The sequence below is a fragment of the Drosophila subobscura genome, chromosome O, assembly GCF_008121235.1.
Source record: "Drosophila subobscura isolate 14011-0131.10 chromosome O, UCBerk_Dsub_1.0, whole genome shotgun sequence".
NCBI classification, from domain to species: Eukaryota; Metazoa; Arthropoda; class Insecta; order Diptera; family Drosophilidae; genus Drosophila; species Drosophila subobscura.
This window is the reverse complement of record NC_048533.1, coordinates 29,717,001-29,736,531: the sequence shown is the minus strand read 5'-3', so window position 1 is coordinate 29,736,531 and position 19,531 is coordinate 29,717,001. Positions and strand designations below refer to the sequence as shown.

Below are 19,531 nucleotides of genomic sequence, written 5' to 3'. Positions count from 1 at the left end.
TCTTTTGAGAGCTGCAGACATTTTGGCATGCAATAAAAACAAGCCCCAAAAAACAGCCACACAGAAATGCAGCAGATGCCCCTGCAAAAAGGAGGAGGGCAGCGGCAAAGTGGCAGCTTGTTGCACAGTGGAGGGGCAGGCGACTGGCAGGGAACTAGGGGGCGATTGGGCCTGGCATTTTGGCCAAGTGCCAAAACTTTCGTCCGAGGACCAACGACTAAGGGACTCTGCGACAAGCGGCTGCTGCTTGGGGCACCCTGCTCCACACGGCTCCCCTTTGGAGCTGCCACCGCTAAATGGATAAAATAATGTATTCATTTCTTTAGATGGCAATTGCCTGATGGTCAAGCATTTAACACTTTCCTGCAAAGAGTCGGAGGGGGAATGGAAATGGCAGTGGAAATGGGAACATTAATGGACTGGTCACTCAATTGGATGATGATGATGATGATGAGCATGGAAGGGAAGGAAACGAAGGCAGTGCTTGAAAGGCAGAGCAGCTGGAACAGAAACCCCAAAATGAAAACTCTCGAGATTTCCTTGCGTTTTTTTTCTCATTCAAAGAACATTTATTCGTTTAAGTTAATTCGATATCCGCTTCGTTTTGTTGTTCGATTTCCATTTGCCATTTGCGATTTGCCATTTCGATATTCGTTTTCCATTTCATTGTTTCAAGATCTAGCTACAAAGTTCGATACATTTTTGGGTCTCATGTCGGTTGGGGGTGGGGGTTCGGTTTAGTGGGGAGAGTTGCTTAGCACTTAGCCTATCGATTAGACCGATCGATTAAATACTCAATCGATAACTAACTCTATTATTGTTCGAATGTTTATATCATATATATGTATATGTATCTATGTATATATCTATGCGTATAGGCATATATAGACCTTAATGTGTTCCTTTATGTGATGGGTTTTGTGTTTTTGTGTAAAACCTTTTTTAACTTTCGATTAAATACGTTTTTTGATTTCCTCTTCGATATGATGCGGGGAGTCTCCTTCTTCTGTCTTCTTCGTTTGTCGTTTTATGTGTGTGGAAAATGTCTCTCTTTAAACTGAAACTCTAGACACAAACTTGCCGCCGCTTGGTGCTTGAGAAACATTTGATGAAACTTTAATTTCCATTTGGACACACTGACAGCAATCAGTGGAAGTTGCAACACCCCTTGAAGCCTGCCCCTCCCCCCTCTCAGAGCTCGATTTAAGCGCTCCCTCTCCTGGAAGGGGGTCAAGTGTGTGCATGCCCCTCGAGAGAGAGTGGGAGCGAGAGAGCCATAGGCTCAAGTGCTGTGCAACAAGAGGCGGCAAAAGCAGATTCTGGCTCTGGCTCTGGCTCTGCCTCAAAGGACAACAATAAAACGCTGCGGCGTGCCAAAAAGAAAACACAACCAAAAAAGTGGCACAAAATATATAACAAAAAAATATGAAAAGAAAAATAGAAAAAATAGAAAAAATAGGAAACACGAGGCAAAGAAAAGCTAAGAAAAGGCTGCAAGTGCGGGCTGGAAATCAATAAAAAGCCATCTGCCACGCCCCAGTGCCTCCCCCCTACTTGGCACTTGGCAATTGTTCGGGCTCATTGCCGCAGGAGCAGGCCCAAAGCCAAGCACCAGGACTCACCGTCCTCCAAGGAGTGGTCCTTAAAAGTGGGCAATGAAAAGTTAAAGCCTGCCGCCCACCGAATCGGATGTGGGGGAGGACGCACTGGAGGCGTGGCTGGTGGCTGTTGGCTGGTGTCGCCTCGAATTTATTGACGCCATCAGCCATCCGCCATACATCATAATTTCGGGCAGCAGAATGCGAATTAAAATTAAAAACTCTGGAAAAATGCACAAAAAGAAATGTTAATGAAACACAAACAAAGGCGGCGTTGTGGAAAATGCGGAAAATGATGAAAATTTAATGCGGCTTCATTGGGCGCTTCTTTTGCTTTTGCGTTAAAAGTTGCTGCAGTTTTTCCTTTAGAGTAATTTTCCCCCTTTTTCCCCCGCGAGACGACGGATTGGAGTGGAACTTGTCGCTGCGGCTTATTGTTTGCAACTTTCATTGTGTGAGTGAAGGAGAGTGTGTGTGTGTGTGTGTGTGTGTGTGTGTGTGTGAGTCCCTAGACTACCGTTACTAATTAGCGAGCAACCTAGTTTAACAGTTCTTCAAGGGTTTATCATCTAAACCCCTAGACGACACCCGAGGCAGTCAGTGCCTCCCCCGGCAGCTCCCCTGCTCATGCTTAAGTGAAACTTTCCCTCACCCCGTCGACCCGCAGCCTTTTCTTATTAAATAGAAACCGCGGTGGCCGCTTGACTTTTGCTGGCCTTAGTGCCAGCATTCCCCCTCCACCCCCCGTGTCGGTATCGTTCCTAGACAAATATAATCTCATTCTTGTCCGACTTCTGGGCGGGCGTCGGCTGGCGCTGGAACGCGTAAACGTTGACGATTAACTGCGCCATGAAAATGAAGCAAAATAAAACGATTAGAACTAGATACAGAAAGATATCGCGCAACATTTCTAGCTGTCTCTCTCGTTCTCTGTTTCTTCCTCCCTCTCCCTCTCCCTCTCCCTCTCTCTATCTCTATCGCTCTATCTGCGACAGAAGAGGCCAAAGCTCGAGACTCCAGAAGCAGGCACCAGATGGCATGACTCCGTCTTCTCTTTTCCCTCCGTTTGTGCTAGTGCTTCTGTTGGTGCTGGTGCTGGTGCTGGTGCTGGTGATGGTGTGGGTCGGCTCATTGCCTCATTGCGGGCCCCAAAAGAGCAGCTGCAATGAAAAGAAGGAGGAAAGTCGTAAGAGAAAAGCGGATGGAAATACGCGAGGAGATTATTCATACACATTCGGCATAAAAAGAAAAGCGAGAGAAGAGCACAGAAGCAGAAGGATCCACAGACGCAGCCTGGACAAAGGATTATCCTATGGCCAGAGAGGAGTCCCTTCCCCTCTCTGCCTTTTCCTCTGTGCTTGTGGAAAAGTTTCGCGCCTGCCTTTCCCCCAAAGGGGAAACACGACAAAGCTCTGACAGACGGAACGCATATTACGCATTCGCCGCCCCGGCCCCAGCAGGATGCTGCCAAAGGAGGGGAATCTGTTTCCCATGCCCCGCAGATGTTGCACAATTGCATTACATGTTGCCACATGATGCCGCCAGCCGCCTGCCGCCTGCCTCCGCTTCTGGCTGCATCCATTGTTGCATATTTGTGCGTCATGTTGCCCAATATGTTGTACCCCGAATGAAAGAAAGGAATCTGCCATCTGCCATCTGATGGACGGGGGGAGCGGGAAAGTCATCAGGGAAAAGGAAATTAAACAAATGAAATTTAAGCATTGGGACAACTGAATGCACTCGAGAAGAGAGCATTAGAGAGGACGGCAGAGCTTCTATTTCCGCATGAGCAGAGCATGCACCAAAGGCATTTGCATTCCACTCAACCAGATCCTTTGAGGTGACTGTACCCCACTGCACCCTACCCACCGCCTCTTCCGCTTCAGTCCACCTCAAACGCACTCAATTAGTGGCGGGGATTGGATGGCATCCGTGGGCTAAACGGTGTCAAAACGGTGTAGGGTCAAAGGTTGCAGCTGCATTTGCATTTGCATTCATGGATTTCAATGGGGAATGCAAAATGCATAATGCGGAATCCTTCACGGAATCAGAGTCATGGCGGGAGGTCCTTCCATCTGTCCGGCTTTCAATTAAACGCTTATCGCGGGCACAGCAGTCGCTGAAAAGGAATTCCATGCCCCCCAGGCACAGGCACAGGCGCAGGGCCTGCCCTCGACCTCCCCTAGGACATCCTTCGAATGGAAAACAATTTTCAAAGGCCGCTTCTGTTTTTCCCCTGGAATGTGGCAACGGCTCGCACATCATTAGGCGCTGGTCCGCAGAAGGAACAGGAGCTGGAGCAGGAGGTGCCACTGCCTTGAAAAACAAAGCGGAGAAGCGCATCAAAGATTATGAAACTCATTAAAAAAGTTTCGGGGGCAACAAATCTAACAACCAGAGGAATGTGTCCCCCCGTCTCCCCCCACATCTTCACATAACTTAACGCTCAACAAAAAAAATAAAACACATCGACAGAGGAGGAGGAGAAGGAGGAGGAGGGTCGGTGGAATTCTGTCCAGAGCCAAAGTCCGAGTGGGATTGCGCCTACTTTTTTTTGGGACTCTATTTCTCGTGCCTCGTGCCTGAAACTTTTGCTGACCAAAAGAAACAGAGTGCGAGCTATGATTATGATGAAGCCCAGGCCAAGGGATACCCTAAAATGTTAAATCTACTTCGATCTGTCACTTATTTTGCAGCAAGAAGGGTATGAAATGGGACAAAAATCTGGTAAAAATAATCTCTAGCTTGACGCAATGACTAACTCGCAGTTCAACTGCATTCCATACCAGTTTTACAGCATACATCCTCTAAATGTACGTCTAATAGTACCTAACCCAAGCGATAATAACACTAACAATAATAATAACTGCGGACTGCTGCATACCCTCTAATGACATGGCCCCCATGGGTCTACAATTCGCCTGTTGCTTGGCCCCCCGCAAAAACACAGAGAAATAAAATAGACTTTCCCTTTGGCTTTACTTCTCCTTCATAAATTAGATGTCAAAACGCACACTAAAACACGCAGGAAAAAACACACACACATGTGGCATATAATGCACGAGTATGGGTGTGTGTGAAAAGGGTCAAAGGGCAGTCGGGCGGCGGAAAGTAGGAGCTTGAGTAGGATTCCTCCTTGCTGCTGGCAAAAGTTTTTCGGAAGCCCTCCGCAAACTTATTAACGCGTTCGAAGCCAAACAAATTGCTTGGGCAACGGAAGGGCTAACACGGAGACTGATGGGTGGAGAGGTGAGGTGAGGGAAGTTCCGAAAGGGTTTTCCACGAAAACTTGTCAAGGAATTGCGGCCATTAATTTTCAGTGGCGGCTCACACGAAATGCAAATGAAACTTTCGCAACGGAACGGAATGTTGCGACACAGTCGACAGTCGGCAGTCGGCCGGCAGCGGCTGGGGGCCACAAAAGTCAATGAAGTGTTAAATATCCTGCGGTGTCAGGACACCCACACTGTACACACCGCCCCCTCTGGAAACGGAAAGGAAAGCAAAGGTGATGTGTGTGTCCTGCCCGTGCAGGCATTATCCTTTATCCTTTCGCACACACAAAGGAGCACATGTCCAACTTTCTGCGGTATTCCATTTGCATTTCTTCGTGCTTTGTTTTCATAATGCGCACATCCCTTGGCCTCTACCGGAGGGATCGTGAGTCCTTCCCATATAATTAAAGCCCCGCAGCAATGCCAGACAAACTCGCGGCATAAATCACTTCTGCAGCAGTCCGAGTGCCACCCAATCTTTTCCCTCCCAGCCATCTGTTCAACTGTCCATCTGTCAGCTTCATTCATGAGTCGTCTGGATTCCCATTCATGGATAAACACTCCGCTGGCACGCACTCATACGAGGCATCTCCCTCCATGCCCCACGCTTTCTGCCATGTGTGGACCGGACCCCAAATGAGGGACACGTTACCAATTTATGCTGAGCCGCTCGTAAACTGGCCAAAAGGCAAACAATTCCACTAACGAGTAAACTCCTTTTTTTGCTCCGTTCTTTCAATTCCACGCGCCGTATGCTTGATGCTCGCCTAATGTTGGCTTTTTATACGCTTTTTTGATTCGCTTCCGATTCGCGGCTTAGTCACTTCTCACGTTTGGCCGTGGCCGCGATGCTTTCGGTTCGACGTGGATGGCGCGACTCGTGGCCAGGCTTTGAGGGAAGCCGCTTCTTATAGCCGTCGTTCTCCCTGCCGGACTCGGCTCGCAGCCGCTCGGGAGCCGTCTTCGTCCTGCTTTCGGCTACCAGTTGAGCTTCGGTTTGGGATTTCGGCTATCGGGCTCTGATTTCGTTACGTTTCGTGCCGGAAATTGTTGTTCAACAAATGCAAAGCGTTCTCCGTCAACAGGCGGCAAACATGGGGCCGAGCAGCGGGCGGCTGAAGGGGTGTTGAGCGATTGCTCCTCTTTAATCTAATGTTTTGGGTCGAGCAGAGCAATCATTACGAAGTTTACTCAGAACTTTGCCAAATGATGATCTGATTTGAATATTAGTTGATTAGAAATGCTCGTTGTTGATTTTGCATCGATTCGGTAACAATTCTGAAAGGATTTCCCATAAGTGATTTAGATTCAGGTTTTCTGTGCTGATAATATTCTTGGAATTTGCTGGATTATCAACAGACCAAAGGAGCTTTTAGATGAGATTTCATCCTGGTGATGGAACTCCAATTTGCGGCACCATTTGCCCACCTTTAGCCACTGCGGAACCCTTTACTGTATCCTTTACTGTACAGCTTATCGATCTGTCGGAATATGTAATCACCCTCTGCCCTCTCTCTTATTTGCATCTCCCTCCTGTCTGCCCCCTGTAACCAGTGTTTTCCCTTGTGCCTCTTCCCTTGTCGTGTTTATATTTTGGCCGCATCATAAGGCAAACATTTTAATTTGTTCTAACCAAAGGCACGCCCCCTCATGACAAGGGAGGCGGACAAATATTGACACTCGGCAGAGGCGGGGGGTGCTCAACGGAGGGTGGCAGGGGGGTGTACTGACCAAAATCAACGTTGACATTGCCTCCGAACACACCTCCCGACCCCTCCAGACTCTCCTATGAGATCCGCCACTGATGACGCCAATCATGTTCTTGGCCTCCCCCCAGTCGCTCAATCTTATCAAGATGCCATGGCAAAGGAGGAATGGGAGTGGCAGGGGGAGTGGGAGTGGGAGTGGGAGGTCCTTCCTCCCTGGATGTGCCGTCAGTTGGCGTGACAAGCAAGACTTGCCAGCAGGCGTAAGGAGAGGCGATGGTAGGCACAGTTTGTTATTATTTAAATCAGGAAGTCGAACGAAATTTCCGCCTCTGCCATGGCCAACAAATTGGCAGCTGACTTCCGCTGCAGCCGAAGCGAGGAGGTTGGTTTCCCACTGCTGGCATTCCCCCGCCCTGGCTGGGTGGCAGTCGAGTCAATTAAATTTTCCCTTTAAGTGATTTCTGTCGCCATTTCGGATGGTCGCCTTTGGGCCCCCTCCCTCCGGAGATAGGGGCATCTCCACACGGAAAGAAAATTACCGAAAATCACCTGAAGCCAAGTGTTCCCAGAGCCGAATCATACATGAATATAAATAGATGGTAAATAGTGAACCCAGCATGAATCCCAATGCCAATGAATGTTTTTAACCCAATTAATTGAAACAATTAACTAACTCTGTGATTTTCGCTGTGTATTTTAGGGAATAACAGCTAACAATAGCAATAACATTAACAATAATAATAATGATAAAGTAAGTGCACAAATTCGAATTTATTCTGTCTAAAATCAAGATGTTTTTGATCACATTTCTTTCACTGTAGCTCCAATTGCCGCTGCCTAATTCTGTAACTTTTCTCCATTTCAAATCTTGCTGCTGTTCCTGTTCCAATTCCTGCTGCTGCTCCTGCTCCTAGTGGTTCGCCCACCTGTTCCTCCTGCTGTTCTCCTTCCATAATGAGAAATCGATGTGTTGTAATTTGTTCAAATCCAATTTGGCAGTAGAACTGAGACGCACACTCTGAGACTCGGAGCCTGAGGCCGTATCCTCCATGGACATCCGCACCTGGCACCAACACACCCCTCTGCAGCCGCTCCTCTCCTGTCGCTGGCGGGGGGCCTCCTTTAATGAGTTTTTATTGCGCTTCAGGTGCTTTGATTGCTGCGATTTTTAACTTGATTTACGGGCATTTAGTGAATGGAAAGCGAGTGACTGAGTGACTGAGTGTCTGCGGGGGGAGAACAACAATTTTCCGGCCCACTATTGATTTTTCAATTAAGCTGGACCTACCTGCCCCCTCCCTTTCTCAATCACCCCCTCTGTCAATGCATTTTGCATGTTTTCGCGATTTCCCAACATTTGTTTGCAAAGGGAAAACGTCTCTTTGTAGTGGAGGAGGCGCGAGAGTACCACTGTCTTTTGTGGCAAGTTTTATGCGCCACATCCTGTGCACAAGGATAAAGGGGAAGTGGGATGGGGGTGTGGCAGTAGTGGGGGCAGTGGAACAGGGGTACGTACCGCGTTGTAGCGCAATTTATGCGGTAATTGCTTTTTTAAGCGCTTCGCATTTATCTTTTCGACACAAGTGAAATGAGTTTTCCGACTGCCTTCTGCAGCCGGCTGCCCGCCTGCCTGCCGTCCCGCCTTGTGCCTCCCCCTTTGCGTGCCTTTTGTCGATTTGCCAGAAAGTAAGGATATACAAAGGATATACAAAGGATATCAAAAGGAAAAAGTCGGAAACAACAAAAGCAGAAGCCAAAAACGAAGGCAGAACTCAACTACTTACAATGGCATTTTTATGACGTCTTCTATTTGTCTGCACGCCTCACGTCTGCGTCCACTCCCGACCCCACTCAGTCGGCATCCCCATCCATTACCCACCAACTCTGCAACATTTATGGAAATGCCACAAGTTCTTGTGCCTTTCTCCTGTTTTCCTCAATTTTCCGCCCTAATTAATTTAACGCCAAAAAATGACACAAACAAAAAGTTGATAAAACGGGAATGAAAATGCTATCCCAGGCGAGGAAAATGGTCCTTCGCCTCCGTCGACTGCCCCTTGATTTATGGTGTGCATATTTTAATAATTTTGTAATTTTATGTGGCCATAAAAATTACCCGTATGGAAAATTTGTCATTTCCTCACAAGAGTAAGGGAATCTCGGGTGTTCTTTATGTGTTATGTGGCTTTTCCAGGAACGTAACATAAATATGATGCTTAAAAATGCAATTAATCAGATTTGGCGGGTAATCATTTTCGAATTTCCAGTCAATGTAAAACACGCCCAGCACCAGGAGTGGCTCTCAAACCTCGCTCAAACGGGTCGAATTTCCCTTTACATTTGACAACAAGAGACAATTTCCCTTAATACTTTTGTGTGTGTTTTTACTCATGATTGCGTCTACATTCGAGCAAGAATCGGTGTATTTCGGGCCCATCAAGATATTCGCCTTATGTTTGACCACACTACAAATCGCCAATTATCTTTATATGCTTCTTTTTTGTTGAAATTTGTAGCTTGAACCATGTAAATCAACCAATCTGGTAGAGAATTGAGTCATCAATCGAATAAAATTACATGTGTAGGGCTAAGAGTCTTAGTTTGCTAATAATATCAAGCCGAACACCAAAATCAAAGAAAATGATTTTCGAGCAACAAACACAAACATTAACCCACTGTCAACCAAGGGGGTCTTAATAAAATCCACGAACATTGTGAGACTAGAAGAGTTTTAACGCAGCTCATGTGAAAGATATCGTAGTAATTTGTAGTTTTGTTTAATGAGGCAAGATGAATCTACAAGGAGAGTTAACAAACAATTTGATGTTCCGCGGTTTTTCTCGAGCCGGTCACCTGTTTAAATATAGGGGGGCCTAGTGGGCTAAGTTCGGTCACGCGGGCACACTGCATACCGCGAAACCACAGCCACACTGCGCACAAACCCAGCTTCAAACTTAACTCTTCCACCGCGCTAGCAACAATTGAAATCTGTTAAACAAATGCACTGGATGTATATTGTTGATGTTATTACTTAAAGAAATCTGCTCCACTCGCGTGTGTGTGTCTGCCTAGAACTTCAACTCTCAAAACGCCACCCTCCCCTCTGCAGTGCAGTGTGTGTGTCACGCCCAAAAACAAACAGCGGTCGCTGGGCAGAAAAAAAGTCGCGCGGGCAGAATTTTTGTGCGTGTCAAAAAGTTAAAAAAGACTGAAACAAAGCAACTACAACAAAAGGGAAAGAGTAAAAAATTGTTGCTGTAAAACGCTTAAACGTTAACGGTGAACGGTGGAACCTTGGAAACACTCAAACATACAACAACAACAAAGAGAGGCCATGGAGGTTAGTAGTAGATTGAGGAGTACTCTCCTCCCTCTTTCCCCTCTCTTGGTGTGTCTTTTCGAGTGGCTAAATTGTTTTTTCATTGATGTGATGTGTGTTTTTGCCGTTTTCCTTGAATGATTTCATTTCATTTCTGTTAATTTATTGTGTTTGCCCGATTTTTTGCCGTCTCTCTCTCTCTCTCTCTGCTTCTTCTTCCCCTTCAATTAATGTGAGAGAGCAGGCACCGCACAATTCGGATTACGTCAGTTTTGTTTTCTCTCTGGACAAGGTATATTTTTTTCGAAGGTCAGGCCAGTCCAGCAGTCTGGGTACCAAACGAGGGAGTTTTACCTCAAATTTGATCTACCCTTACTCTGGGTATGGAGTTCTGGAGTTTGCGCTCTCTGAATCGCTCTCTCTCCCACGAACCCTCTTCCCGTCTAGAAGGTGCCAGCCGGAGTCTTCGTCATCAAATATTTTTCACATTCAACTTCAACACAGTACTTCCTATCCCCTTCCCTGGCTCTTTATTGATTCCGGCAATAAACCTCCTAATCATGTTCATTATGTCATCGCGACGCTTTCTTTTCTTTCTCCCTCTTCCCATATCCCTCATTATGACTATCTTTTGTTTTGTGTGTCAATTTTAGCATATTTCGCATTTTTACATAATTTCCTCAGCACACCCCCTCCCCAGCGCCTTGGCCCACGTTCCCTTTGATTTCCTTATCGCTTGCAACAGCTGTTTGCTTCTGGTTTACCGCTGTTCGAGGGCCTTATCGCTTACTCATTGCACACCCATGACGTTGGCTCTTTATGATATGGACTAGATATCGACTTCCTCTCTGCCTACGGAATACCCCTCCCAAAATATTCATAGAAGTCTTTTGGATTGTTCATTCGACCTGCAAGACCTAGTACATAAATTTGCTTTGTGGTGTTCCTGATCTTCCGCAACATTCGTTTCTTTATATTTCTTCCCATTCATTCGTTGAGTGTTTCTTGGTTGAATTATTCATTCATTCTTGAAGAAATTGGGATGGAAATCCATCAGACTGTTTGAAATCTACAACTTGCCAAATCTAATGTTTCCGCCTCGAACCTTTCCTGTTTATCTGATTTCTTTATGAATGTTTAATTCCCGGCTTTTCAGTGGCATCTTATTAGTTCATGTCTCTTCTTGTCTTGTATTTTCTCAACCTTTTACCTAAACTTGTAAGATAATCCGCAGTTCCCGCAATTAAACCGAACATTTGAGACCCTCTCCCAACCGGATGGATGGGCAGACAGACGGGGCGCTAAAATCGCACTTAAGGTCTGTGAGCCGAGTAATTAATCGCGTTGCTAGACGGACGGTCAGTCGGATAAACAGACAGTGGGACATTAGGATGGACAACCATCAAAGCAGAAAGCTTTTTTCCAGCTTGCGGAATAGGGGCACACAGACACAGATACAGATATAACGAAAAGTCGTCACAAAACAAGAGCAAAAACGATGTCGGCCAACATAAAAATTGCCCATTTCCGTCATTTAATTGACGCCGGGCACATGAAAATCATCCAAAAGAAAAAAAAGAACAGAAGAACGGCACAAAAAAGATGAAACTTGTTTGCCCACAAAGTGTACTACAAATAGTGCTGACGGACGAACAGTGCGGTTCATCACGATAAATAAAAGTCTATATTTTAGTGCGTTTTATAGGGAATATGTAGAATGTGCCCGTAATGGGAAGTGTTCAGACGAACATCATATCTAATCGTTTCTAATCTGAAATGAATTTAATGAATTTAGATGGCATATCTAATCTATGTATGTTGTTGAAGTACGATTTAATGGAAGCATATTCAAGGGTAGTTATAGGTCTTAGATGGCCATAGAAAACGGTTAGTTCTGACAGCAAAAAGATTTCACCATATGGAAATATGTGCCCAAGGAACATGTTGCCATAAAGGAGAGGCATATTTGCTACTTACAACACTTGCGAAACGCACTGCCCACCTCAATAAAAAGATGCCTGAAAGATGACACACCGTAGAACAAACAAGAATCTTTAATCAAGATTTGAGATTTAATGTGTGGAACACACATGCATATGTACATATGTACATACATCTCTCTGTCTCTCTCTTCAATTAGCACCCACATGGTGTCGTTCCAATGGCATTTACTGTATAGCTTTTATTTATATAATAATTTGAAGAGCCAAAAACTTGATAATATCATTGCCTGATGCCGTGACACGATTAAGGCTTTCAATAAGTGCTGTTTCACTGTCGGACAAAGTTTTTTGGCTGAAAAGTTGTGGCCCACTCAGATTTAGGCCCACAATTCTTTCTAAGAGGGAAAACAAGCTTCAGATTGTGTCTTAAGACTTGTGGGAGTTCCTTAGAAGTGCAACTTGAGGCAGCTGCCACCAGGGGGTGCCGCCATCGCCGCACATTTATTACGCATTTTCATAAATTTCCACTTACTCATCTTTTGGTGGGGCATGAACTGGGGAGGAGGCTGAATTGCAGACGGGATTGTGTCTCTCTTCTGGCCTTATAACACGCTCCGTTAACCGTTTTCTGGCTCGGATGGGCATTCGCTTCATCATTCGCTGCCGCTGCCTGCCCCTGCCTGAATTCTGTTGAAACTTTGCATAATTTTCATTTATTACCGCAGCAGCAAGAGCTCGGTTTTTTATACACATATTTTATGCTCTCCACCATTGAAATCTGCCCCAACAGATTATACATACGTACATATGTATATACATAAATATATATCGTGGCTATATATATTATGATTCCCAGGGAAGTGACTGACAAGACAAGGCCTCTCTCTGCTTGCAACATGCTCCACTCCACTGGAGACTCCACTCCACATTTATCTTACAAATTTAATCTTTTCACATAATTTTCACTCTGCGGCTTTTATGTAATTACCCTGCCCCTTGAGCCTCCTCCAGCATCCTGGTCCTCCTGTCTCCTTGCGGTCTCCACGCTTGATGGGAAAGTTTTCACCTGGGGCCTGTCTTTGCCACTTTATCTACTTGCAACTTGCTCCCTCCACGAATTTTTCTTTTGTTTACGATCCCAAAGTTTGTCCCTTTCACTTAATAATGCATTTCGTTCTCTTTTTTGATTGCAGGTGAGTTCCATTCCAAAAAGGGAAAGAATCAATAGAGAGATGGCCAGTGGAAAGATGTAGAGTCTGTTGAGCAACAGCAGGGTAATGTATGAACCTGCAGAGGGTTCGAGGAACGAATTTGACGATGAGGTTTTATTAAGATTGAATTTTGCTCTTAAAACAATGAATATTCTCCATGAATGTTGTAAAATTGCCTATCTTCAAGTCAACTTGAAGTGGCTCAAAAACAGTGGTGAAACCTTTAAAGTTTAATTCACGAGATATATTAACCATTTTGAAATGGTACGAGTATGTCCATTCGATCCATGACTGACTATTTAAGCATTGAGTTTCCCACGTGTGTGCGAATTTCCCATGTTATCGCGTGTTATATCATCAGCAATTGTAATTTGTTGTTGACTAACGGACTTAATACTATTGTGTTGCTCCCTCCATCCCCCAGATGTTGCATGCCACTGAAATGTGCGATTTTTGACTGCTCTAGCGTTTTAAATCGCTTGGAAATCGCGTGCTCCCCAAGCGGGTAAAATCGCTGGCGATTTTAGATTTTACTAGGGGCCCCAATTGTGGGCGTTGTCAGGCCGCTAATTCTATTCCCCCTTTTGGTAAGTTCATTGCCCTTCGGTGCACCGTGCACTCTTGCTCTGTTGATTGCAGAGCCAATTGTTTAGACTTTAAACTATTCCCAGGTAGCGGTACGTAAACAAATTGTTGCTGGATAATTATGGATATGGCAACCTTTGGCTTAGGCTCCAACATCGGGTAAACATCGGCGGGTGTCAAAGACCCCATAGAGTGAGGCATGGTGGGGAGACTCAGGGTAGAGTAAAAAGTGCACTGAGCTGGGAAAATTTACATGAATTTCTAATTAAATTTCATTGAAACTTGTCAGCCCGTCAAACTTTCACTTGCTAAAGATACTCTCTCTGCCATAGACTCCCATTCAGACTAACCCTGTTTTTCCTATTGATATTGTCCACATTCCAGAGTAAAGAAAAAACAAAAACATTTGCCTCGAACGTGACCCACAGGCCAAGAGGTCTTCAAAATTCAAAGTCAAATGTAAACTACATAAATAAGCGTACTTCTATGGGGGTTTGGGCGTTCTTTTGGGGTTGCTGTTCTCCTCCCATAATTTATTATTATTTCACTCCCGAGCATTAGAGCATCTTATTAATGTGCCTCTCTGTCTCTCTCTCTCTCTCTCTCTCTCAAGCTCTATGGCCTGTGATGCTGAGAATGCGACGCACGTTTCTCATTTTGTCTAAATGCGTCTACGACTCGAATTTCACTTTTTCTTATGAAGACGGAATGTAAGCTCCTGTCGACAGCTGTGCATTATGTGTGCTGCAGCTTCAATTTAGTAGATCGTTGCGAAAGTTTGTTGGAAAAAGCCTGCAATACCAACTGTCATTTAAAGATAGATTTCTGGTTGCTGCCGCTGTCTGTCCGTCTGTCGTTGCCCTGGCTTCAGTTTCGAATGCCCCGTTTGTGAATGCAGTCAAACGGAAGAACTATCGAATGTCTTGGCTTTCAGCAGAACAGAACCAGAAACAAGGAGGGGGTGTTCCCTTTCCCTTTCCCTTTCCCTTTGCTGACCATTTGCAGAGGGAGCTCTGGTTACCAAACGGGATACTCCCTTCACTTCATCCCCCTCCTTTGGGTGCTCTTCTGCCACTTTCTGCTGCTGGCATATGCAAATTGCATAAAATATTGCCATATAAAAGCTTATTGGTGTTCACTGAATATGGTAGGGTTATGGGATAGACAGTTCCCCCTCTAGGGAGGCACTGTCAATGGCAGTGAGAGTTGGCTCCATGCACTCGAGAAAAAGGGGGTTCAGTCCCAAAAACGATGCACACTGACACTTCATTGCATTGCCTTGCATTGCCCCTGCGGAAAGTGATGGAAATATCCGATTCTCTTGTGCCAGAATATAAGCTCTCTCACTCTATCTCTCTATTTTCGAATGTCGACGTGCACAGACATGCATACATATGTACACATGTGTGTGTACACATGCAAATAGTCGAAGTTGGACAGCAGTTCGCTCAATGATTCATTACTGTTCTTTAAATGTTGTTGCTGTAATTGCCGTAGCTCTCGATCACTTCGAGCTTTGTTCCTCTCACGCATTACACACTCTTTCGCACTTCCCCTTTTTCGCTCTCTCAGCAAGTCCAAATCAATGCTTGCATTGTTGTTTTTGGATATTCTGCATCGATCGCAGCAAGTAGCGTTTGTTTTTGCGACACACTGATCTTATCTCTTCTTTCGATCTTCTTTTCATTTACGACATGAGCTGTTCTCCCGCAAAAGCTTCAGTCTGTTGCTCTATTGGCAACTCCTACTATCCAATTCGCTTTTAGCAACAACAATAGTACAACTCACAAACTCACAAGCAAGATCTTTACATAAGAATGAATCAAAACAAATATTTTTGCAGGTATTGAAGATTAAATTAAATATAAGGCAAATAAACCAGAAGATAAGTAGAATATTGATGATACATACATATATCTTCTTGTTTTCATTTATCAAAATGCTAAAAATGTATTATTATTATGTATTTTTTGTTGAGTGTATTGAATGTATGAAGAAGGCGGAGACCTCTAGTTTTTTCTGCTGTGCCATGAAAATTGGATTTGCATATTTCGGATTTATGCTGTAACTTTCGCGTGAGGAGGGGGTGAAAACTTTGTCAAAGGATTGGCACGGAAAATGCAATAAAACATATTTTCCGAGCAGAGGAGGAAGTGCAGTGCTCGAAGGCCTTTGTCACGGCAGCCATCCGCCACATGACAATCTATCAATGGAGAATGGAAAATGGGGAAACCACAAGAAAGTATTTCCCCAACGACATTTTCACTTGTAAACGAGAAACACAGATATGTACATAAACAGATACAGACACACAGACGCATCTTTAACACAGAGACGGAAAGCGGAGGCATCTTTTCACCTTCGGTTTCTGGTTTTTCACGACTAATTGTGACCATAAAAGCGAACTTGGCCGAGATGTAATTAACGTTTCTTGCACGAAATTTCCTGCCCCTGCCACTGCCACGATTTCCTCCCCTCCTCCTCCTCCATCTCTTAGGTGTTGCAGTATTTCCTGGTAGCGCTGGTAGCCGTATCTGTAGATGCGCCGCAGCATCTATTGTCCCCCTGTCCGCTCTTTAGGCCAGATTCGGTCGCGTTTCGCGCATTTCGAGCCATTAGTCATTAGCCATCCACCATCCAGCACCTCCTCTTGTGGCTCTACCTGCTTTTGGGACGTGTCTGTCCAACTTTTCATGCACTTTGGGATGACTGTGTGTGTGTGTTTTTTCCACAGTGTTTTTCCTTCAACTCTGCGGATAATGTGAGATTTTTCGCTGTAAACGTGACCGTTGTCCCGCTTCGCTTAATTAAATCGCCTAAGCACCTTGACCGACCGCCCAACGCAGTCATCCATCCGTCGGATGCCAGTTACCAGATACCAGATGCCAAAAACACCACACTGTACAAGATACCAGATACATTTTTGCAAATCACCGAAAAACATGTTTGCATCGTTTCATTTGTTCGTTTTTCGGTCTCATTTGTGGGTCACTAGGAGGAGGCTATCCACATCCACCAGGTTTCTGTGTGCGGTTTCTGTTTGTGGGTCTATGTCCCAGATCTGATGTCCGATGTGTGTTCCTGTTTTGGTTACGGTTTTGCGGGTTACATTTGTATCATTTTGAGTGGCTACAGGATTTGGAATTAATTTCTGACATCAAAGACCCCTTTGAGTCTGCTCTTAGCCATCATCATCCATGGAATTTTAGACACAATTTACAAATCAAATGTAATTTAGCATTCGCTTCTGCCAGAAAGCCATCTCTTGGACCTCACAACAAGACTCTTTTGGCCAAGTACTAACTTTGACGGCAGAAAGAGTACCAAAGGCCAAAACTAGTAGTCGTAAATCTACCGTTGCAAGACCCCGTTCTAATTAATGTGCCAAAAGCGTGGCTGTGGTTGAAGAGTGGGTTTAGTTTATTCGTTTCGCAACTTCTAATTGGCTCAACAGTCTGACAGATGCACAGATCCACAGCTCCCTGGTTGCCTGCCTGCCACTTGCCAGTTTTCAAGTATTTAAACGTGTTGACGACTCGCATCTGACAGATACGGTACTATGTATGTACATATGTACATATCGCCACACGTTCGCGTCTTGTTTACATCGGATTTGCATGGTACGATGATTCTGATGCTTCCGACTGCCAACGAAATCCGTTGCCTGCTTCTGCTGGGTAACGATGCTCTCTTCAAGAGAGGCTACCATGTTGTCTATTGATAATGTCTATAATTCTATGAATTTTGTGATTGCCATAGACTTCAGGTGTACACTTATTGTGTACATATCTTCACAGATGTTTGTTTTATCACCAATTAATTCACACAAAACTGCTGCTTTCTATGGGGTATCCAATGGTTCGTCTTTATCCTCACATTTGTTCAGTTTCTGAAATTTATTTGCTAATCTCATTTCATTCTCCCCGCTCTCGGGCTGTGCATTGGAGATGTGTCGCGGTGTCTGTGTCTCTGTCTCTGTCTCTGGAGTGCCGTGAACTCAATTATTTTTGCAATTACTTTTTATGATTCTACAGTTTACAGTTTTTTCACGCGAGGCTATAGCCATAGTCTCTCGACAAGGGGGCCTTGAAATTGAGTGGAACGGAGAGTTGAGTGGAGAGGAACGAGTGCCTTTTGCTTTAAGAACACCCCCTCGTTCGGTGGAGTGGACACTGTCCTCAATTGAAATGTCAACACTCGAATTGAATCGTTTGTTTGGTTATTCGAGCATTAGAAGCTGACATAATCGCAATGCCAGTGCGGTGCCTCCGTCACCGTCACCGTACCGCTCCCTTTCATTCTTTCGGCACTCAAAAGTGGGTCAATTGCTGGCATTTAGCTGTATCTGAGAGATACAACATGTATCTTTCATTGGGAGTGCGCTCCACACAGGCTCCTCCAGTTCTCCTCCAAACTGTGGCTCCATTTGTGGCGTTTGTTTTGCTATTACTTCGCTCGGCACAGCACTCTGCTAATTCTGTTTCTGTTTTCTGTTGCTGTACCTACGAAACCGGTTACCCGGTAACCCGTGCGCCCGTACACCCCTACACCCGTGCACCCGTTAAAAGCGTTAAGTAAACAGGCAGGCGATGGCTCTGGCTATGGCAGAGAGCAGTTTAAGCTTCGAGTTTTATGGCCACTCACTGTCCCGCGTGGTCTGGTTGTTCCTCCTTGCTCTGGCTCTGGCACTGGCACTGGCACTCTGCCCTCGAGAGCTCAAACTGGTTTCCAATCGGCTTAAATGTTGAATTTTTCGTGCGGCCAAGAGAGTCTCCTCGGCCGAGTGGGTCTGTCTTTGTTGGGTCACGCTTTGCTTGCTAGAACCTCAGCGGAGGAGTGTTCGCCTCTGTGCTGTTCTGTTGTGTTCTGCCTTCTTCCAATTGTTTTATGTAAATTATAGGGGTTTCTTTTGATTCGTTTTACCAGTGCTTTTCCCTGCTTTCTTTTGGCTTTCCCCTCCCATCAGCAGTTGGTGGCTTTGACTTCCGTTTGGGCCACAATTTGTGGCCTTCTCTGAGTTTACGAGTATTTGGGGCTTAATTTATGTTGAAATCTGCTGCAATCCGTGTTGCACAATCAATTGGAGAACCCCGGCCATCCCCTTCATGCCTTACGCCTGCGACGAAGTGGAAGTCGTTGAAGTGCAAACAGACAGAGTCACCGCAGAGTCATGCCACAGTTGGCTGCCTCTCCCCTGCCCCCTTGTTGCCCGCTTCATGAGTCCCTAATTTACATTGCCAACTCTTGGAGCAACTCAGTGGCTCTGTGACTCGACTCTTGGTCTGGCTCTTGCCTCCATGCCTCCATGCCACCATGCCTCTTTGCCTCATTGACTGAATGACTGACTTGAGCGATTGCAGCAAGAGTTGCACGACTGTGTCTGCTGGCGTTGCGGCTCGCCTTAATTCGGCAGTCTGCTGCTTTTGGTGTGTCAGTCGGTGCCGAGACCCAGTCCCAACCACAGCCGCACAGCCACAGAGAGCTGCAGAGCTGCAGAGCTGTAGATACAGCACCAACGCACCACGCGCGTTGCATTCATAATTGGATTTGCGATTTTCCATATCGATTCGCCGCCTGACTGACTGTCCGCCTTCCGTTTTCCGCCTCCCAGCGATTCCCAGCGACAGAGCCAGAGCCCCAAACTGAAACAGACAGCCATGGAGGCCGAGTTCCAGAAGATCAAACTGCGGCCGGTGCCAAAGGTGAAGCGACGCGCCCCACAGCCGCCGCCAACGAGCCTCAAGCTGAAGCCACAGACAAATGTGCGAAAAGTACCTCGAAAGTCCAAGACCAAGTCCGTCCCCTCTGACACTCTGACACTCTGCCACTCTGCCGTTCCACTGCAAAACCAGAAACAGAAGCCAACTTTCGCTCTCTCTGCAGCAACAGCA

At 45.6% G+C, this 19,531-nt stretch overlaps 2 protein-coding genes across 13 annotated transcripts in view; one reads left to right on the top strand and one right to left on the bottom strand.

Annotated features, from left to right (window-relative positions):
• Positions 1-19,531, top strand: part of LOC117899641 (tropomodulin) — a 47,696-nt gene that overhangs the window by 20,644 nt on the left and 7,521 nt on the right. For 2 of the 12 annotated variants that reach the window (XM_034809817.1, XM_034809809.1), the window contains exon 1: positions 19,283-19,402. The exons of 8 other annotated variants lie outside the window; for them this stretch is intronic. In XM_034809817.1, coding sequence (XP_034665708.1) covers positions 19,298-19,402 — 105 coding nt within the window. In that variant the 5' untranslated portion in view covers positions 19,283-19,297. Of the gene's footprint in view, positions 1-9,583; positions 9,923-19,282; positions 19,403-19,531 lie in introns of those variants that run through there. 2 more of the 12 variants (XM_034809814.1, XM_034809810.1) reach the window with 2 other exon arrangements.
• LOC117899644 lies at positions 555-5,760 on the bottom strand. The gene is made up of 2 exons (XM_034809820.1): positions 5,526-5,760; positions 555-2,758 (listed from the first exon to the last, which is right to left on the bottom strand). Exon 2 carries the CDS (start codon positions 2,504-2,506, stop codon positions 2,360-2,362), a length of 147 nt encoding a protein of 48 aa, XP_034665711.1. The 5' UTR covers positions 2,507-2,758; positions 5,526-5,760; the 3' UTR covers positions 555-2,359.